Source organism: Hyperolius riggenbachi, chromosome 7 (genome assembly GCF_040937935.1).
Source record: "Hyperolius riggenbachi isolate aHypRig1 chromosome 7, aHypRig1.pri, whole genome shotgun sequence".
Classification (NCBI taxonomy): Eukaryota; Metazoa; Chordata; class Amphibia; order Anura; family Hyperoliidae; genus Hyperolius; species Hyperolius riggenbachi.
The window spans coordinates 32,873,198-32,895,413 of NC_090652.1; the positions used below are offsets into that span (position 1 = coordinate 32,873,198).

Consider the following 22,216-nt stretch of genomic DNA (forward strand, 5'->3'; position numbering starts at 1 on the left):
AGAGATCAAATTACAACTTGTGACACAGAGGAGGGGGAATTAGACAGGCTCTCTAAATACATACAGGGTACATATCTCTGTTTCCCTTCTGTCCTGTGCAAGAGTTCAGCTTCACTTTAAAGCATCTGAATGACATTTATTTATATTTGCTGAAAAATCTATGTATCTCTTTTGAATGCTGAATGTACATATGGTGGTGTGCTCTAACATATTGACAGTATACGGGAACAAAGTCTGAAGAAGGCTTATTTAAATTGCCTTTAAAACGTTTTTCAGGGTAAATGAGGCATGTAGCATCATGTTTTTTTAATGATGTGGGAACTTAAAATACCTCTCTCTGTCTCAGATGGGAAATCAGAGTTTGCTCGGATAGTGCTATTCAGATTTTAAAAATATCCGAATTGCTATTCAAAGTTCGGATAGTGGAAAAAGTTCAGATTATCTGGGTAGTTCGGATACCCAAATATTGGATGAGCACCGCTGCTCAGGTGTCATTTAAAATGACAATTTAGCAATGAAAGGGAAGAAAACAGCATTTTTTATCCTGCAGTCTCATAGATTTTAGGAGCTGGAGCACAGAAAATGAGTCAGGAAAGAGTTAACTAAGGAACAGAAGAGACCACTGCTAGCTAGGAAAAAAAAAGTCTTAACAACAGTCATAAATTAGAATTAGATAAATTAACATCTGCTGAGGTCAGTGTCAAAGTTGTAAAAAGAGGAGAAGAAACTGCAAAGCTCACTGATGTTTGGGAATGCCTGCATTAAAACTCAGCGGAACTTAGTTCTATCTGCTTTGTAATGTAAATCTCTGGTATTTCTCACATCGATCTGTAAGTCTATCATACAAAGAAAGGAATGGATTATCAGATGACCGTTATGATTGATCCTGATTGTTTTAACACATCAGGAAGTGAGAGAGAGATGCAGGGATTGGGAAACTCTGGAATTCAGCTATTAGTGCAGAGCAGGGTGCTGGATGGCTGCGCTGCGGGAACAGAGGAGATGATTTACTTTGACATATGACCTCTTTTCTCTCCAAGTCATGCCGCCCTTCTTATCTTATCTAATTTTATCGCCCTAGGCCGTGACCTTTCTGGCCTTTTCAGAAATCCGGCCCTGTGTATTTATAAACCAAACAAAATATAATGCATTCCATTGAACCTTTTGCGGATGGCAGTAGTTAAGATCTACGCCCTGTTTGTGTCCTGTTATTACTGCCAGGGCGTAGATTTCAGCTACTCTCGCCACGCGGACCTGTCGCCCTTTGCCATTCGCGCCACTCTGATGTGGCTGCAGCCTGATCGCTCTGCTGTCTCTCTGGTCAGGATCCGACTTCATTGGCTGCTGACCCCGTGACCACTGTGAGCCAATCAAAGTAATCACAGCGCCGTTCCAGGAAAAGAAAAGTCTCTGGTTCTAAAGAGGCCAGAGACCACAAGTACGGGAGTGGTTTTGAAGACACGTTCTAAGTAGACTGCATTTGCCAATCGTATGCAGTTCCTAGCCATTTCACTTACTCTTGCTTTCTGTTTTCCCCCAGGCGGTAGGGGCTGTGTCACGGTTCCGAAGGAAGCTGACGGTGATAGATCCCGAATTGGCGTTACCGGTCCTGACTCTCAACACTGGCATGCAGGGAATGGGCCCAGCCTGTATCTTCCTCCGCAAGGGCATTGCTGAGAAACAGGGGGTAAGCAGATCGGTTGCCCAGTGGGGCTAAGCTTCAAGACTTTTAGCCCCAACACTCGCTGCAAGGGGGCACTTCATCATAGTACCTGGGACAGGCCCGGATTTACATCACAGGAGCCTAAAGGTGCAGATGTCTTGACACTTAGACTTTGCCCTCCATGGAGCTACAAACCCCCACCAAGCTGCAACGCAAGCTTGGTGACAGAACGCAGCGTGACCAAGCGTCCTCTTGGACGCGAAACGGCCATCGCCGACCCCTTTGCAGCCCTGAGGACCCACTTCCACCCCCGCACCAGCAACCGCCAACCGCAACACTATCAGGTGATGTCTGTTTGATGTATTCCAATTTTATACATGATATTCACTATACACAATAAATGAAGCTGAATGACGGAAGGTGCGATTAACAAGGTTGCCCAAAGTTTCGCATCCCACTGTAGTCTAGAGCCTGCCCTGTGCTAACAACAGACAGTATTATTAAAGGGAACCTAAACTGAGAAGGATATGGATTTTTCCTTTTAAAATAATACCAGTTGCCGGACTCTCCTGCTGATCCTGTGTCTCTAATACTTTTAGCCACAGCCCCTCAACAAGCATGCAGATCAGGTGCTCTGACTGAAGTCACACTGGATTAGCTGCATGCTTGTTTCAGGTGTGAGATCAGCCATGCTGCCAAGTAACTGGTATTGTTTAAAAGGAAACATCCATATCCCTCTCAGTTAAAGTCCCTTTTAAGACATCCATCACCGATTTGCTAGATCACACATGTTCTCCTATTTGGGAAAACGCTTGGTACATTATACACAATAACCCTGTGTCTGAATGATTCTGCAATCTTAACTTGTTTTGTCTCTCTGCTCTCCTTCACAGTATCGTGAGTTGGGAACAGATGAAATTGAAGGTAAATATCACTTCCGTAATACTCAATGGGACTTTAATAATAATAATACCATTTCCGGTCACATGGTTACAATTTTTAAAGCAAAATCACAGTTTGGCATAGCATAGAGTAAAAACTTGCTTCCCTATTCTTTATTGCACGTAGCGTACAGTTAACTCACTTTTACAAAGTAATGTCATCTGGGTAAAAATCACAAGTCCCATCCCCCAACAGTAATAGAGCTGTCATTGCATGAGCATGTAATATCAAGTTCATTTGAAAATGAGGGAAAGTATCTCCTTCTCTGCTTATAGTCATTGAATCTAGCACACAAAAATTCTGTTTCGTGTTTGATCAGTTTTATCTACAGCAATTAGTGATCAAAGAACAATCTGACCAACTGCAGCTGATGAGCTTCTGAACAAAGTGAAAATCTGTATATGAACCTTTTTATGATACAGTTGTATGCCCCTGATACCCCTCTATGCAACAGCAAGAGGTCAGTTAGTGAAGCATCTTGGCCAGGAAAGGAACAACAGCCCCCAGGACCCCCGCCGTTGTGTGGAGGGGGCATTGGCTGGGGGGGGAGGGGGTAGCGCTCCTGTAAATAATGCAAAGCGGCAGTGGAGCACTATGCATAACCTTCTTCCAATGTTAGTAAAGGTGTTCTTCACTCTTCACTGTACAAGCACCTTACAGCCAATCACTGTCCCTGTGACATGACATGCAGGTATGGAGCCCGCATGGTGATTGGCTGTATGCTGTTTCGTCCACTGGAGAATGAAGGGTATCTGTCCCCGGAAGGAGGTAATGTGTAACTCTCTGCTGACGCTTTGCATTATGTACAGGGGCACCCAGTGGCGTAACTAGAGCTCACTGGGCTCCCCTGCAAAACTTTGGGTGGGGAACCCCTTTGACCCTGCTGCACACTGAATAGGGACTGTCTACAAATCTTTGTCTGCCAAACTTTGTGTGATTCCTTATCAGTGGCTGAGCAGATGCAGTCAATAGAACAATTGTGCAGAGAGCAGAAAGTTTTTTCTCTCCATGCCCTTAGTTGTCAGTCTCTAAGGACAGGGGAAATAAACTTCTCCCCCCATGGGGCCCCCTGCTTCTGGGCCCCCACTGCAGCTGCATCCCTTGCAGGGCCTATTGTTACGCCCCTGGGGGCACTCCCCCCCCAGCCCCTACATGATGGGTGGTCAGGGCTGACAGATCTCTGTGGGGGGCTAGCCCAGTGAAAGCATTGTTCTCCTACTCCCCCCCCCCCCCCCCCCACACACACACACACTCTGTACCACTCCAACAAAATGTAACATGTCACCCTTCCCTTTCCATAGCAACAGAGAGTATTACTATCCTGCAGGCTACACAGATGAACCTGGCTGGCATGCTTCAATCCTTCCTATCTGGCAAGCATCTGTTCCTGTGTGGACAGGTCACAGACTAGTCATTCCAACCCCCAGCCTGTGTCTGTCAGCTCTACACTACAAGAAACACTGATGCCTGTCTGTAATTCCTTATCTCTGTAAAGTGCCCATTAGCGGTACAACTTTTCCTTCAGATTCGATCTTTCAACCCACTTTTTATGATCGAATTGTATAGAAAACTCCACCGTTTGTGGCGCAAATTGATGGGATACGATTCTTTGGTCGATCGGAAACGGAAAAATCATTGATCCGAAAGTTGGATTTTATGATTGAATCAGATTGTAAAACTTTCTTAAATTGTTCCGTTAATTGGAACAATCGATAATTGCCCTCTGATTAGTTATGGTTGTTCAAATTCTGTTAAAGGATTGCATTTGATGAAAAAATTGTACCATTAATAGGCACCTTAACAGAGCATTGCTGCAGCGTGCAGAAAGCATGTTTTTACAGACCCTAAAGAGTGAATTAAGAACCACACAGACAGGGGCATTAAATCAGGGCCCCATGACCTTTCACTGGCCCCCAATCAGTTGCTTAGGTTGCTTGGTTGGTAATCCGGCCCAGGAACTAGGCCTCACACAGCCCTTGTATGTGTGTTCAAGGCTATTGGGAGTTGGACACATTGAAAGTGGATCTGAATTAGAAGTGATAAAAGTTAAAACTAATACGGCTTATTTTTTTTACCATTCTCTAGTATCTGTTTGTTGAAATGCCCCTTTATAAATACAGTAGGCCCTTTATTGTGGACTGGATGGGTGTGACGTGCTTACTGTTTACTACTTCAGCCAATATAAAAATGTTGAAATCTCCCTTACCTTCCCCAGAGCTTCGTGATGCCTTTGTAGAGTTTGACAAGGACAAAGATGGCTTCATCACCTGCAAGGACCTGGGCAACCTCATGAGGATAATGGGGTATATGCCCACTGAGATGGAACTCATAGAACTCTCTCAGCAGATCAACATGAACCGTGAGTCTCATGAGGGTTGTAGGACAGGATAGGGCAAACTCAGGATTTTCAAGGGGGGGATTCCTGAAAGGTCTCCCTCAGCCACGCACAATACAGTATAATAATATGGTAGGACATCATGCTGGGTACACATAATGCAATTTCATGTCCAACCGACAATGGGATTGATCAGGAGCAGTTTAGATACAGATAATAATGAGGACAGTCGACATTTGTAATTAAGGGATAAGTGGAGTATTCACATGGCAGGACACAGGGTTGTCTCTACCTGACTCTGTTAAGTTTCCCAAAGCTGCTCCATGCTTTGTACACATGCTGCTGCTCCATGCTTTGTACACACGCTGCTGCGCCATGCTCTGTACATACGCTGCTGCTCCATGCTTTGTACACATGCTGTGAGCTGCAGGATACCTGCAGATATTCTGGTTTCTCAACTAGTGCCTGTGCCCAGACACTGCACTGAGGGGGGATTCTGGGCAGCTGTAATCCCCCCTGCGTTTGTCTATGGATACAGTCACACACACATCCATGTGGCCTTCATCTTATGCTTAGCTGTGACTTATCCAAACTGGGCATTGACACGTACAGATGCAAAGCCTTCAAAAGAAATGACTGATGAAAACAATTGTGCAGTTATTAATTTTTAGGTCAAAGAATACATAATTGCCAACATGCTTTGGGCCTTCTGTTGGTCCAAATAACTGGATTAGCACAGGGATCAGACCAGGGGCATGACAATAGCCCCTGCAACCCCCACGATCACAGGGGGGGGGGGGGGCGGCTGTGGCGACCTGCTCCTACTCCCTCTCCCCACCTACCTGCAGAGTAGCTTTGGGAGCTGTAAGATATTTACATGTTTACAGCGCTGTGGGTCTCCTAAATGCTTCAAAGCTGCACGCTCTGTGCTGCCATCCACTGGCTCCTGATCGATGCGAGTCACGTGATCGAGACTCAGGTGATGGCAGGAAGAGTCTCACAGCGCTGGAAGCAGGTGAGTAACTAATTGATCCCTGCGCTATGCCGCAATTGACTGCCATGTTCGGGAGGGGGGGGGGGGGGTGATGTCTTATAAGAATGGGCTTTGGAAACAGGAAAAAAAGGGCTCATGATGACAACCAGCAATCTTCACTTTACCACTTAAAAAAAAAAAAGCTTACCTCTACAATCTGTTCAAAGTATTCTCTATCGGCCCTTATACTACGTAGATGTGATAAGATTGTACAACTGAAATTGTATTCTGTATAGCCAGCTGTCATGGGAGTTTAAAAATAAATAGTAGCAGACTTATTAAGCAATGAACTTATGCTGTTTCTGCTGGACATTATTATTATTTATTGTATTTATAAAGCGCCAACATATTACGCAGCGCTGGACATGGTCAGGGAACAGAAAACTCACCATTTGGACTGTTTCTTTTGGAGTTTGTAGTAATTATATAATACAGTATTTTGCTTAAATAGATGAAGTGCTTTTAAAGGGGGTTGTAACATGAAAAAATAAAAAAAAATGTCAAAAAAATAGTTAGGGCACCAAAAATATATGAAAACCTCCCTTATTCTAAAAAAGGACCCTATATGTGTAACGTATGCACACTCACCCACCAATTCCTGTTCCCTTTGCTGCAGTTTACCATAAAGCCTCAGACCCTGAGGGAATCCTGAAGACAGTCAGAACTGCAGGCAAAGTTACCTTTTGGATTGGTTGATGAGTCCACACACAGTCCAATTTTGATTGTATATACAATCAATACAATCTGTGCTCTCATATAGAGGCCAGGTCGCTGCCACCAATCCGCAATAAAAGCGTGCGAATGCGCTAATTCTCACTCTAGCTAAATCCTGTAGGAAAAAGGGTTAATTTGACAACCTTTCTAGAGATAGCAAAACTAACAATATTTTATATCAAAACAGTTATGGTAACATGTCTCTCGTTGAAGATGTGAATTCTTTTGGCGGAGATTTGTTTCAGAACAGCACTTAGACGAACGATTTTCTAATAGTTTATTTAAAGAAATAATGCAGAACAAAATATAGCAATAGAAACAAATTGATACAGAAATAATAAGGGTTCAATATGAAAATAATAGCTGATTACAGTCTGAACAGTTTGTCAAGTTACCGTGTCCTTTGCGCTAATAAGTCCCACAGAAGATTTGAAGTCTAGTTATGGAAAGTTCTGTGGAATAGATAAGTATTGTAATGCCAATTCCTTTGATGGTATTGGATGGCTGGACAAAAGATTCTCTCCCCAGGCTGAGTGTCAGTCGGTTTTTAACCCTTTTTCTGCCAGAGGGTGTGGATGGTAACAAGAGAGGTTACTCCACCCTTAACAATCTGACCTCAGCCTGCTGAAGTCCGCCCCTATTGTCTGAGGGACAGAATTGGCAGTTTCTCCAAGTATGCCATAACTCAGCGGATATCTGACATATCATATAAAACCCAACATTTTACATTCTGTCATCATGCGCTGAACCAATCGATATCAAACTCGCTTGGAGTGACATCTTCCCTGACTAGGGAGTCAATATCTCAGCCATAGCAGGTGGCAGATCAACGCTTTGTGGACCAGATGCCTCCAGCTCAGGTTTGAGGCATCTGTGATCATTTTGATTTGCCTGGCAACTACAGAACACTGATTAATTTAGTAAAATGTCTGAATGACTTATGCCTTCATATCAAGGTGAATTAAAAGTCATTCTCTCTAACTCCCCTCTAGAGCAGGAATGTGAATGGGTCCTAATCAGGGCCGGATTACCGACCAGGCAACAAAAGCAGTCGCTTGGGGCCCCCATTCAGAGTCAAAGGGGCCCCATCAGCACATAAACCAGACATCGCCATCCTGTCAGCGGTGGCTGGATGGTATAATGGTTAAAGGGACTCTGAGCAGTGCAGTAACTATGGAAAGATGCATAAGATGCATATCATTTTAAAGCTCTCTTTCTCCTCTTTCCAATGATATATAAGCCGCCGCCCTATGCCATTTAGTTTTCGCTATTTTCACGATCGAAATCGCAGCCACGGCAATTTAGATCGCGAAAATAGCAAAAACTAAAAGGCGTAGGGTGGCAGTTTATCATTGGAAAGAAGAGAAAGAGAGCTTCTGTAATGATCGCTGCTGCAGCAGGTATTGCTGGAAGCAGTAGTGCTGCAGCTCAGGCAGTTCTGATCTATTTCCATACCAAGCTGCATAGTTTTGTCTGCCTTTCCCTGCTGTCAGCTTGTGACTGATTATCATTCACCTGTGTGGGAATCTGCATGTCTGCTCCCATTGGATGACCTCAGTATAAAGATCTGCTTCCTGCAGGGTTTCCTTGGGTTTTCATAGCTTCAGTTTAAGCCTGTCTTGCTGTCGCTTCAGCCCTCGATCGTGTTTCTTGTTCTAAAGATACTTTGCTGGTCTTTGCATCATATATTGGTTCATTGCCAATATATATGCATACCAGCACGTTTATTATTTTCCTTGTATTTGTGTTACGTTGATACATCAGTGTCGCTGATGTATACGTACACGAACTGTTTATATCCTGTGTGCAGTTAGTCAGCTTTCCAGCACGTTTTGGTAGGTTGCGCGTACCGTGACCACCCGTGCTGAGGTAGTTACCCTGCTCCTGGTTCTGTTTGTGGATTGCATTCATCTCTGCGAGGAGATAACGAATCCTTCTGAATCCTGTCCTGTTACCGTTTGTGGATTGCGTTCATCTCTGCGAAGAGATAACGAATCCTTCTGAATCCTGTTCTGTTACTGTTTGTGGATTGCGTTCATCTCTGCGAAGAGATAACGAATCCTTCTGAATCCTGTTCTGTTACCGTTTGTGGATTGCGTTCATCTCTGCGAAGAGATAGCGAATCCTTCTGAGTCCTGTTCCCTGTATTACTCCAGTCCTAGTCAGCGTTCCTGCTTATGTCATATATCGGTTCATTGCCGATATATACATATGTTAGTCAGACGTTACAAATAGTTTCATTGATAGCTGTAATTGTAATACGCTAGGAAAACATACTTATTATATATTTGTCTGTGTTACGTTCATCTATCTTGATCCTGCTATTTCCTGACTATCCTGTCCTGTCTTTGTGAGGCACGCCATCGCTGCAATCGCATTGGCTGCCTCATTCCAGTCTGTCTTGTTTTGGACGCTTGCTGTCGCTAAGTAGCCGCTAGCTAGCAAGCGTTCATTCTGTCTACCTGTCCTGATCTCCTCAGTTCTGGTTTATGCGCTCAGCGCTACTTTGCGCTGAGACGTTATAACGAAAGCATTGTTTGTGGCTGTCAGATCTGCACCGGCTCTGTGCGCCACAATCTCCTATTGGAGTCAGTCCTCCCCTCCACTATACTAGGGATAGCCTGTTTCCTTGTGCTGGTGTGTGTACCTCCTCCACGCCAGCTCATGCGTTGCATGCTGACTGTGGAGAATACACCACCAAGCCTTACATTATGAAAACCCCATTACCAATCCCCATTGTGGGGGGGATTCCCAGAAAGTATGACACTGTTAATTATGGTTCCTGTTCCTTTAAGAAATTTGAAGAACTTAGCTCTGAAACAGAAAATGAGTTTTTCTCTGAATGTGCCAGGTTCCTGGCCAATCCCGATCTCCAAGCGACTCCTGTTTCAACCTGGGAACTCCAACTAAGTTATATTTTGTTTAAAGGGGAATTATTCCAGTGGGCATTTGATGTTCTCAATCATTCCGATTTGAAAGAGAGACCGCTGGAATTTCTAGCGTTTGTGATCCATAACTGGTTGCGCATAGATCCATTGCCTTTTCCTCTTAATGAACTCCTGGCAGCAGGCCAATCAGCTACTCCTTCAATTGCTTGCAAAAATGTTCAGCAAGCAGAAAGTGTTACTGATAATTTTCCTGCAGCCTTGAATAAATCACCAAAAACAGCAGGGTCTAAGGCAAAACGCAAGCGTTCTAAGAAACGTGTCCGATCTGCAGAGTCGTTATCCTTAGCGACTGAGACCTATAATGAGATTCTGCCATTAACAGATAATGAAATGCAATTGTCTTTCAGGGGAGTTAAATGGACTTATGAAACTACTAATGAACTTTCCTCCCTGGCTAGGGAAAATAAAGATTTTTGTTTAAAAGAATTATCTGAGTATGATTATGAGGAGATATTACAGAGTATTGAACAAATCAACTTATTTGTGAAGCAAGGAAAGTTTGCATACACTACAGTTCAGCACTTGCTACAGGTATTGGAGATTCTTAGGAATAAGGAATCTGCCAATCACCTGCTAATTAACCCAATATATGTCCCTGCTACAATCATATCTGCAAACCATGATCTGCCTGTTAAGTATGCTTGGAATCCTCCATTTGAGAAAGGAGAGATGGAAGCTCTGGTCAATGAATGGAAGAATGATTCAAGTTCATTTTGTCAATTTTACAGTGCAAAAAGTGAATTAGTATTGAATGCATGCATTAAGTCTGCCTATAACCTAATAAAAACTGGTGTGTGTGAGTATGACTTTGTGGCTCCATTGATTGATGTGTGGGAACTTATTTTGGATGATTTTTATGTGACCCCGAATTCGCAAATTTGGCGTTCTGACCCGCCTGCTTCAGCACCTTTGGCTGATTCAGCAGGTGATTCGGAGCTCTTTTTGTGTGAAATTGAAGTTCCTGCAATTCCACCCTGTACCATGGATAACTCAGTGTTACTTACCAGTAAAACAGAAGCCACTGATACATTCTTAACTTTGCCCTGCACAAATTTCTCAGCAGAGAATCCAGAGGTCCTGCTGACTTCTGAGTCCAGCCTAGTCAGTACTCATGAGTCTTTGTTCAGTGAAACAGACACCAAAAAAATCTTGCCTGTCTCTGCAAACACTTCTGCAGAAATTACCTGTGTTAATAAAGTTCAACTCCTGTCTGATCCAGCAGATGCCAATAGATGCACTACATCAGATTCCGAGTCCCAGCAATCCTGTCCAGAAACCTCAGAACCCCAGCATCTGAATTTTCCAATTTTACAATTGAATGGTGATTCAGATGCGCAAACATTGTGTCTTGATCTTCCTGTTTCTACACCTCGCTCTAGTTTCGTGAATAGCTCAGAGCATCTGCTATGTGAACCTGAAATTGCAGAATTATTACCTTGTTCAGAAAATGTTCGAATAAATTTGCCCTGTACCATGAATTGTGCAGTAGATCTCTCCAATGAAACTCAGGTCACAGAATCATTATGCTGTCCAGCAGGTGCTTCCATGGTTTTGCCCTGCAATATGGACTGTTCAGTGATCCTGTCCAGTGAAGCTGTGGTCGCAGAGTCTTATGCTTCACCCAGTACTTTGGATACTTCAGACCCTCTAGCAGAGGAGTCTGAGGCACTGCTTACCTCAGTTGGTGTTGCAGTAATGTTCACTTATCTAGCAGCTGTTTTGGAATTACAGTCTGCTCTAATAAAACTTGATGAATTTCTGCCCAGCAAAGCAGAAGCCATTGAAATATTGTCCTCGTCAGCAAGTGTGTTAGATACCTTGCCCTGTACACAGTCTGATTTAACCAATGTTGTTGAGTCCCTCTCCAGTGTTGTAACAGCCGAGGAACTCCAGCCCTGTCCTCTGAATGTTTCAGAAGTCTTGCCCTGTAACATGGATAATTCTGATTCTCTGGTCAAAATAATAGAAATCTCAGAATTTCAGTCCGGTCTGATGAGTGTTCCTGAAACCCAGCCCTGTATCCTGAAAGATTCTGGTTCTCTGGCCGCTGTGGCAGAGGTTCCAGAGTCCCCTTCCTGTCCAGGGAATTCCTCAGTTTTGCCTAGTCCGGTGGGGGCTGCTGCAATACTGACTTGTTCTGCAGCGCCTCATGAGCTCCAATCCAGTGTATTAGATGAGTCTCTGTCCAGTCCAGAGGTAGTTGTGGAGTCCCTATCTGGTTCAGTGCATACATCAGAAGATTTGTCCTGTCTTGTTAGTGCCCCTGAATCTGATTTGTTACTGACTTTGCTGGAATCAGCGACATCTAAGTCTGATCCTGCATTCTCGTGTAAAAGTCCAGTAGTTGCGAAGTCTTGTCATGATGATTTTTTTTTGGCCAGTCCTGGTTTTGGTCCTGTCTTGGCTGACCCTGAGGCTCACAGTTCCTTGACATGCCCAGAGGTTTCTCTTGTGCCGGTGTGCCCAGATGTTCTTTGTGTGCCAGAATGCCCAAGTGTGTCTAAGGTGTTAGCGTGCTCTGATGCTTCCTTAGTGGTAACATGTTCTGATGTTGCCAGTCTGCCTGCATGCCCAGAGATGGTTCTGGTTCCTGAAAGCCCTGATTTTGATGTTTGTCCTTGTGGCCCTGACTCGGGAATTGCCCTAGGTTCCATAGGGGTTCTTGATAGTTCTCCATGTGAGCCTCAGGGGCATTCTGACCTATGGGGATCTCTTTGGAGCTTCAAGGTGTTCTGGGAGGTCTCTGAGAAAACTTGTCCTGGTGCCTTGGACTGGTTCAACAGTGGGTTTTGTGTTGGTAAAGACAGTCCCGGTGGGCATTGCAAAGGCTTTGGCGTTTTTGAACGGTTCCTGGAAGGCGGTGGGTATCGCTCAGGGAGTTTCGGAGGGCTTTCTTCTGGAAATCATGGTTCTGATGGGTGTCACACAGGGGCTTGTAGTACTGATGGGCATGGTTCTATAGGTTCTGGTTCTGATGGGTCCAGTCTTGTGGGGACTGATTCTGGAATTCGGTCTTGCCGGGCTGTCCCGGTCATCATGAATTATCAGTCGGACTGTTTTGTTGGGAATTTCAGTTTTGAAAAGCGTCTGGAATCCGCTTTTAAGGGCGGGGGTACTGTAATGATCGCTGCTGCAGCAGGTATTGCTGGAAGCAGTAGTGCTGCAGCTCAGGCAGTTCTGATCTATTTCCATGCAAGCTGCATAGTTTTGTCTGCCTTTCCCTGCTGTCAGCTTGTGACTGATTATCATTCACCTGTGTGGGAATCTGCATGTCTGCTCCCATTGGATGACCTCAGTATAAAGATCTGCTTCCTGCAGGGTTTCCTTGGGTTTTCATAGCTTCAGTTTAAGCCTGTCTTGCTGTCGCTTCAGCCCTCGATCGTGTTTCTTGTTCTAAAGATACTTTGCTGGTCTTTGCATCATATATTGGTTCATTGCCAATATATATGCATACCAGCACGTTTATTATTTTCCTTGTATTTGTGTTACGTTGATACATCAGTGTCGCTGATGTATACGTACACAAACTGTTTATATCCTGTGTGCAGTTAGTCAGCTTTCCAGCACGTTTTGGTAGGTTGCGCGTACCGTGACCACCCGTGCTGAGGTAGTTACCCTGCTCCTGGTTCTGTTTGTGGATTGCATTCATCTCTGCGAGGAGATAACGAATCCTTCTGAATCCTGTCCTGTTACCGTTTGTGGATTGCGTTCATCTCTGCGAAGAGATAACGAATCCTTCTGAATCCTGTTCTGTTACTGTTTGTGGATTGCGTTCATCTCTGCGAAGAGATAACGAATCCTTCTGAATCCTGTTCTGTTACCGTTTGTGGATTGCGTTCATCTCTGCGAAGAGATAGCGAATCCTTCTGAGTCCTGTTCCCTGTATTACTCCAGTCCTAGTCAGCGTTCCTGCTTATGTCATATATCGGTTCATTGCCGATATATACATATGTTAGTCAGACGTTACAAATAGTTTCATTGATAGCTGTAATTGTAATACGCTAGGAAAACATACTTATTGTATATTTGTCTGTGTTACGTTCATCTATCTTGATCCTGCTATTTCCTGACTATCCTGTCCTGTCTTTGTGAGGCACGCCATCGCTGCAATCGCATTGGCTGCCTCCTTCCAGTCTGTCTTGTTTTGGACGCTTGCTGTCGCTAAGTAGCCGCTAGCTAGCAAGCGTTCATTCTGTCTACCTGTCCTGATCTCCTCAGTTCTGGTTTATGCGCTCAGCGCTACTTTGCGCTGAGACGTTATAACGAAAGCATTGTTTGTGGCTGTCAGATCTGCACCGGCTCTGTGCGCCACAATCTCCTATTGGAGTCAGTCCTCCCCTCCACTATACTAGGGATAGCCTGTTTCCTTGTGCTGGTGTGTGTACCTCCTCCACGCCAGCTCATGCGTTGCATGCTGACTGTGGAGAATACACCACCAAGCCTTACAGCTTCAAAATGATATGCATCTTTCCATAGTTACATTGTATTACACAGGACGACTTTTCTCCAAAGCCGGCAGCTCGATTCAGCACAATGCAATGAAATATAAGGAACCCTGGGGGATATAATTACAAACATCATGCTGGTAGGTGTGAGGATGTAATTAATTAGTTGTCGGTATGCTTAAAGGCATACCCACAGGCACTGCTCGGAGTCCCTTTAAGGGCTCTGCCTCTGACACAGGAGACCAGGGTTCGAATCTTGGCTCTGCCTGTTCAGTAAGCCAGCACCTATTCAGTAGGAGACCTTAGGCAAGTCTCTATAACACTGCTACTGCCTATAGAGCGCATCCTAGTGGCTGCAGCTCTGGCGCTTTGAGTCCGCCAGGAGAAAAGCGCGATATAAATATTATTTGTCTTGTCTTGTCAAATGATGCCGTGCGCTGCTGATTGTCTTCAGAGCCAGGCTCTCCTCCTAGGTCCCCCTCCTGCTACTGTGCGCTCTGCCGCTGCCCACTCCTCCCTCCCTTCCCACAGAGAACCACAGCTGCAGTAAGAATGATAGCAGCAGATGGCAAACGCTCACTCACCTATCCATGATCCAAGCGATAGAGATCCCCTCATCTGAAACCCATCTGTCTCTTCTACAGTGCAGCCGCTCGCTCTGAACTTCCTGATTCTCAGATCAGACAGGAAGCAGGAAGTAGTAATAGTAGTAGTAACAGAGCGGCAGCACTCTAGAGGAGACAGATGGGCTCCGGATGACGGGACCTCTATTGCTTGGGTCGCAATAGGTGAATGCGAGCCATCTGGTGCTGTCATTCTCCCCCGCTGCGGCTGCCTTCTCTGCTGGACTATCGTATTCACTGGGATGGAGGCTGCATGGTGGCTGTCTAGTTTGGGAGGAAATCGGTTGTTCGGTGGTGAGGGTGGTTATGTAATTCTGTCTGGGGATTGGCTTCCGGTTTGGTGGTGTCCAGAGCTTTCTGCTATTGCCAGGCTGGAGATGCAGGGGGAAAGTGCTGCTGCTGTGATATCTGGCGCCCTCTTCACAGGGGTGCCCCAGCCCCTGAGTGCAAATGTCCCAGCCATTCATCTCTCACTCTGCATTTTGCCGCTGCTATTCCCTGCATTGTGCACCCACAGAGGAAAGCGGGCTGTTGCCTATAGCAACCAGTAGCTCGTTTGCCCCGGTGTGTGTGGCATGTTGCTGTGCAGCTGCATTCTCTGATTCTATTACGACATGATGGGAGGGGGGGGCAAATCAGTTACTTTGCTTAGGGCCCCATTTAGCCTTAATCCGGCTTTGGTCCTAATGAGTTTACGACCCGGCCTGTTTGTCCAGGCCTAGCTAGTATCACCTTTGAAGTAGATTTGTGAGCTATGTGAATGGCTCTGGTTTTAGGGTTTATTGCTGCTCTCAGGGGAGCATAAACAAACATTCACATCCCCCCAGTGCAGGGGTTGTGAGATGGAAAAACACTGGTGTCACAGGAACCCTAGTGGCTGACCGCACTTAGCCTTCTAAACGGTGCCAGCGCACAGATCGTGCGAACTCTGGTCGCAGTCAATGCGCAGGAACCGTTAAGAATTAGCCGCAGACAACTCAGAAGGGAGCCTGTGAGACACGGGTAATTACAACGTCACCTACTGGTTCAGAGTAAACTGCCACCACCGCGGCTACCATGGGACCGTGGAGCCCATTAACTGACTAATCCTGCGAATAAAACGGTTAAACACACGATATTCTGTCTAGCCAACAACAAACAAACAGTAGCGTATCTTCAGAGACCCGGGATCAGTTCTGTGTGTGCTGATAAGCAGGGTAGCAGACAGTGAATGACTTGGAGAAAGTCGTTTATTCACGCAATATAAATAATTAATATATACAGACAATTATTAAAATCAACAATTATTAAAACAGTAATAGCCAGTATGAAAAATAAAAGAAGGGAGAAAAATACTTAGTTCCTGGAAAGATGTCCTTTTTGTGGGAAAACAGAGTTCTGGGTTTCAATTTGAGTTCAGAGTTCAGACCAGGTGGATGCCAGCATATCCTCAAGCTGGCATCTGATGAATTCAAGATGTTTCAGTGTGGAGGACACTGAGTTTGGGTCCTCAGCCATTCTTATGCCCCTGCTTCAGTAGGAGGGAGTGAGGGCGGGGAGCCATACACCCCCTTAGAAGATGAGATGAGCCCTCCCCTTATCCTGGGGGCTAGAAATCATATCTACCCATATATGGGCTCTATCTCACAGAACCGTACAGGTCAGGGCAGATTTATTAACATTTTCAGGTCTGTCTCGATTTACCCAGCGCCCTGATACCAGACATGAGGGGTGGGACCCCTGTGGTATCATCAGGGCATTTTCAAACTGCCTAACTGGCAGTCCTTACCTCAGAATAAGGGAAGAAGAAAAGACAATCGAGAGCCCCCGATAGTGTATTACTGTGATACAGTTGGCATAAAAAATGATAAGAACTATACTCACAAGTCTGGGTTGCCGGATCCAGGCAACCACTTAAATAGCGGACGAGGAGATTAGACCTGTCCCCGCCCAGGTTAAAAAAAGTCGCTCTCCGCAGGCAGGAAAAAGAGGGCAAAAAGCCCATCCACCAGGTGGATCAATCGTAATGTGTTATACAGAGGCGCCAACAGAGTAAAAAGATTGCCAATTAAAATCAATAAAATTGTGGGCGGTAGGGGTGAACCTCCTCGTCCAACAACAACACACACTAGTGCAATTTTGTGTATAAATAAAACATATTTAATAATACTCCCAATAAAATGTACAGTTTGCAACGCGTTTCACGGGTCCCAAGCCCGCCTCCTCAGGCAAAAAACTTCTACAGTAGGAGCAACAGTATCCTAGTGTGGACGAGTGTGGCGCCTTTGCCTAGGCGCCACACTCGTCCACACTAGGATACTGTTGCTCCTACTGTAGAAGTTTTTTGCCTGAGGAGGCGGGCTTGGGACCCGTGAAACGCGTTGCAAACTGTACATTTTATTGGGAGTATTATTAAATATGTTTTATTTATACACAAAATTGCACTAGTGTGTGTTGTTGTTGGACGAGGAGGTTCACCCCTACCGCCCACAATTTTATTGATTTTAATTGGCAATCTTTTTACTCTGTTGGCGCCTCTGTATAACACTTACCTCAGAATGTTCTGAAACTTCCTCAGAACCAGCACCGGGGCTCATGCTACACTTCCCCCACGTTTGGTGAAGCTGCCATCTCAGGAACCCCAGAAATATTACAGATCTGGGAAGTTATGGATTATGCCATGAGCCTCAGGTTAATTCAGGAGGTGTTCTAGCTGCTAACAGCTGACTTTCCTTTGATCTTTACTAGGGAGCAAAGCGTCAAGACCTCCCGTGGATTCGTAGCCTGCCTGGCTGTACCTAGGCATCCTTTGGTTAATTAACATCTCCATGAGATCAGCTAAGTGTCACCTGGTTCCCAGAACCAAAAGGGGAATTGTGCCTTCCACAGGGAATATGTCCAAGCTAATTAACACCTTCCCCCCAGGCTGTCACTTCAGCTAAGACAGATCCCCCAGCTGTTCCTAGGCATAGGGATACTACACGTCAAATCTTGGTTCTATTGATCTGAGGCGCAATCGATGCAGGAATCGAGTGCGATCGTTCTTTTCTTCACGGGCGGTTCCAGGACGCGCCTGCGTCCCCGCAACCGTCCGTGACAGCCCTCCCCCTTGTCCGCGGCTTAGCCACTCATCCGCACGATGTGTGGCGGCGCCGCTAACCTGGCTGACGGGCCTCGAGTTGCCGGTACGGCGGGAAAACCTATTGGAGCCTGTGGCTCGGTTCCCCTGGACCGGTCGCGGTCTGCTACCCTCAGGGTTGACCCAACATGGACCGTTCTGGACAGGGCGTTTGCGCCACTGCAGTCGGACGTGGTGTCTGCCGGGACTGCTGACAACGGGCAGTGGGTTGGTTAGGTCAACAGCCAGCCCACGCAGGGTTCCCCTGCTGAGTGGCTGTGGACCTAAAGGAACCCCGCGGGAATCCCTGGACCTTCCCAGCTCCTGACAGACGGCACATGCCCTGCAGTAGTTTGCTACATCCCTGTTCATCCGGGGCCAATAAAACTGGTTCCGAATACCGGCGAGTGTCTTGCGGACACCCGAGTGCCCTGTCAGAGGATTACCATGTGCGGATTTCAGCACATGTCCCCTGAACGCACTCGGGACCACAAGCCACTTGGTATTCGCGTGGGATCTACCTGTAGGGGGCTGTACAGACTCACTGTACAGTCTCCCACCTTCCCAGTACACCTTGAAAGCGGCCCCGTCTGCGAGGGGCTCAGCGGCTTGCTGCCTGAGCACCTCCAGGCTTGGGTCACTTTGTAGTGCGGCTGAGAATATGGCGCTGTCAGTTTCAGCCAACTGGCTCATGTCACACGAGGCCAGCGGCTAAAAAGTCTCATCCCTGCGGTCAGAGGAGGGGGAGGAGGCCGGAACCCCCTCCACCTGTTCTGAGCTCGGGTTCTGAGCAGTGCAGCTGCGTGGTACTGCTAGCACAGGTACACTGTCAGAATGGCACAGACGGACATTACTCAAATCATCATTGCATGCAGTAATGACATTGACAGGTATAGACATTTTTTCATTACAGACAGGTTGTACAGTAAACTCAGGTACAGCTACAGCATCATCACAACAGACAGTCTGTACATCAAACTCAGGTGCCTTTGAAGCAGGCACTATTGAACCTGGTACCCTTGAACTGGGCACATTCAACCCACCTCCCCCTGGTGCTCCCCCAAGTGTATAAAGTACCTGGTGGTGGGTGGAGAGTCTGTCTCCTTCCGTGAGCGACAAGGTGGTCGTGGCAGGTTCATAGTAGGACACAAGCTTGCCCAAATCAGTCCCTAGCAACACAGGGACTGGGAGATCCTTCATAACCCCAACAACCCGTTCTTGGACTCCTCCCACTCCCCAATCCAGCTTCACTTTTGCGTGGGCTATGTGGAAAAGGGTGCCCTCTACTCCAGTAAGGGCAAGGGATCGGCTGGAGCTGATGCTTTCCTTTGGTACAAGGTGTGAGTGAACTAACGTGATGTCAGCTCCGGTGTCTCGGAATCCGGTGACAACTTTGCCGTTCACTCTAACAAGTTGCTGCTGGTCGGTTCGGTCGCGGATTTCCTTTCCGCGGGCAAACAGGACAAAATCTGATGATCCAGGCTGTGGTTCGCTGGCGGGTTGCCTCTGCTGTGGGTGAGGTGCAGGTGATGCAGATGATCCAGGTGCTGGTGGTGTCTGTCTCCGCTCCGGGCAGTCGAACTTCATGTGTCCGGGCTGGCGGCAGTAGTGACAGGTGACCTCTCCAGGCGCTGCAGGCCTGGGTGCAGCAGCTGCGCTGGGTGGCCTCTGTGGCTGACGGCTCACAGGGGCAGGAGAGTCTGCCAGAGTATTGGGCTGACCTCCTCTCCAGCTGGATGGGACAGTCCTGCGGGTATCAGCCACCCGGGTAGTTGCAAAAGTCTCAGCAAGGTCTGCAGCGACAGTTGCTGAAGCCGGCTTGCGTTCTAGCACAAATTGTCGTACATCAGCAGGGCAAATGTTCAGAAATTGTTCCAGGACTATCAAGTCCTCCAGGACATCATAAGACCCTTTGGTGAGGCCTAGTGTCCACTGGCGGAGTGTGGTGAGCAAGCTGCTGGCCACATCTCGGTACGAATCAGAAGGCTTTTTCTGCCAGGCCCTGAACTTTTTCCGATAGGCTTCTGGCGTCAGCTGGTACTTAGTAATGATAGCGTCTTTTATAGCAGCATAATCATTATCCTTCTCCGCAGGCAATTCTGCGAAGGCATCAAGCGCTTTGTAGCGCAGCAAAGGTGTCAGATGTCTGGCCCACTGGTCTTGGGACAGACGATACTGACGGCATGCTTTTTCAAAAGACCGCAAAAACAAGTCAATGTCTGTGTCTTTCTCAATATTAGCAAATTTAAATTTTGCACTTACGGGTGGTGCAGCTCCTTCGGCAGGGAGGCTGGGCGGTGAACTCCGGCTGGCCTGTTGAACCTTTGCCATGTTGAGCTCATGCTGTCGTCTCTCCCGCGCCTCTGCAGATTGGCGCTCCCGTTCTCGCTCAGCGGCATCCCTCTCTGCGTGGCGTTCTGCGGCTGCAGCAGCAGCGGCTTGCCGCTCCCGTTCCTCCCGCATTTGGCGCTCCTCACGCATGTACTGCAGGTACTTGTCCAGGTCAGTGTCCATCAGCTTTTGTAATGCCTGCTGCATTAGCGGATCAGTACAAACGGACAGTCCAGTACTGGCCGGTTCCAGGCGAGTACTTTCAGAAACTCTGGGATTGGGGTCCACACTGACATTCTCCTGCGTAACGGTTGCAGCAGGGCCCGCAGGATGCTCAACCTCCGTATGCGCAGAATCTTCAGTCTCTGGTTCCCCTTGACTTGGGTCAGATGGGCTGGTATCCACTTCAGCGGACACCCCCGGCTCCCGCAGTTGCTGGGTATCCCATTGAAACAATTCCGTTACCAGGTCCCGTTGTGTCTTGCGGCCGACATCAATGCCTCTCTCTTGGCAAAGATTTTGCAGGTCCGCCAGGCACATTTTCTTGTAGTTCCCGGACATTTCCATGCCAAATAAAATAAAACTTTTGGGGAGGGGTACTGGCTACACAGTCTCTCTGTATATATAAAAAATATATTGCCTTCCAGCTACACCAACGAATTAGTTCGTTTCTCGATAGCGCTAGCGCTATCGTAGATACTTTCAGCACAACACAGGTCCCAACCGCTGCCTAACACTGTCACAGGAACCCTAGTGGCTGACCGCACTTAGCCTTCTAAACGGTGCCAGCGCACAGATCGTGCGAACTCTGGTCGCAGTCAATGCGCAGGAACCGTTAAGAATTAGCCGCAGACAACTCAGAAGGGAGCCTGTGAGACACGGGTAATTACAACGTCACCTACTGGTTCAGAGTAAACTGCCACCACCGCGGCTACCATGGGACCGTGGAGCCCATTAACTGACTAATCCTGCGAATAAAACGGTTAAACACACGATATTCTGTCTAGCCAACAACAAACAAACAGTAGCGTATCTTCAGAGACCCGGGATCAGTTCTGTGTGTGCTGATAAGCAGGGTAGCAGACAGTGAATGACTTGGAGAAAGTCGTTTATTCACGCAATATAAATAATTAATATATACAGACAATTATTAAAATCAACAATTATTAAAACAGTAATAGCCAGTATGAAAAATAAAAGAAGGGAGAAAAATACTTAGTTCCTGGAAAGATGTCCTTTTTGTGGGAAAACAGAGTTCTGGGTTTCAATTTGAGTTCAGAGTTCAGACCAGGTGGATGCCAGCATATCCTCAAGCTGGCATCTGATGAATTCAAGATGTTTCAGTGTGGAGGACACTGAGTTTGGGTCCTCAGCCATTCTTATGCCCCTGCTTCAGTAGGAGGGAGTGAGGGCGGGGAGCCATACACCCCCTTAGAAGATGAGATGAGCCCTCCCCTTATCCTGGGGGCTAGAAATCATATCTACCCATATATGGGCTCTATCTCACAGAACCGTACAGGTCAGGGCAGATTTATTAACATTTTCAGGTCTGTCTCGATTTACCCAGCGCCCTGATACCAGACATGAGGGGTGGGACCCCTGTGGTATCATCAGGGCATTTTCAAACTGCCTAACTGGCAGTCCTTACCTCAGAATGTTCTGAAACTTCCTCAGAACCAGCACCGGGGCTCATGCTACACTTCCCCCACGTTTGGTGAAGCTGCCATCTCAGGAACCCCAGAAATATTACAGATCTGGGAAGTTATGGATTATGCCATGAGCCTCAGGTTAATTCAGGAGGTGTTCTAGCTGCTAACAGCTGACTTTCCTTTGATCTTTACTAGGGAGCAAAGCGTCAAGACCTCCCGTGGATTCGTAGCCTGCCTGGCTGTACCTAGGCATCCTTTGGTTAATTAACATCTCCATGAGATCAGCTAAGTGTCACCTGGTTCCCAGAACCAAAAGGGGAATTGTGCCTTCCACAGGGAATATGTCCAAGCTAATTAACACCTTCCCCCCAGGCTGTCACTTCAGCTAAGACAGATCCCCCAGCTGTTCCTAGGCATAGGGATACTACACGTCAAA

General features: G+C 46.8%; 1 protein-coding gene across 3 annotated transcripts in view; it reads left to right on the forward strand.

Moving 5' to 3' along the window:
* LOC137525465 (calcium-binding protein 5-like) overlaps nt 1-22,216 on the forward strand; it is a 46,605-nt gene that overhangs the window by 12,792 nt on the left and 11,597 nt on the right. For all 3 annotated transcript variants that reach the window (XM_068246563.1, XM_068246564.1, XM_068246565.1), the window contains exons 2-4: nt 1,541-1,687; nt 2,557-2,587; nt 4,821-4,964. In XM_068246563.1, coding sequence (XP_068102664.1) covers nt 1,541-1,687; nt 2,557-2,587; nt 4,821-4,964 — 322 coding nt within the window. The remainder of the gene's footprint in view (nt 1-1,540; nt 1,688-2,556; nt 2,588-4,820; nt 4,965-22,216) is intronic.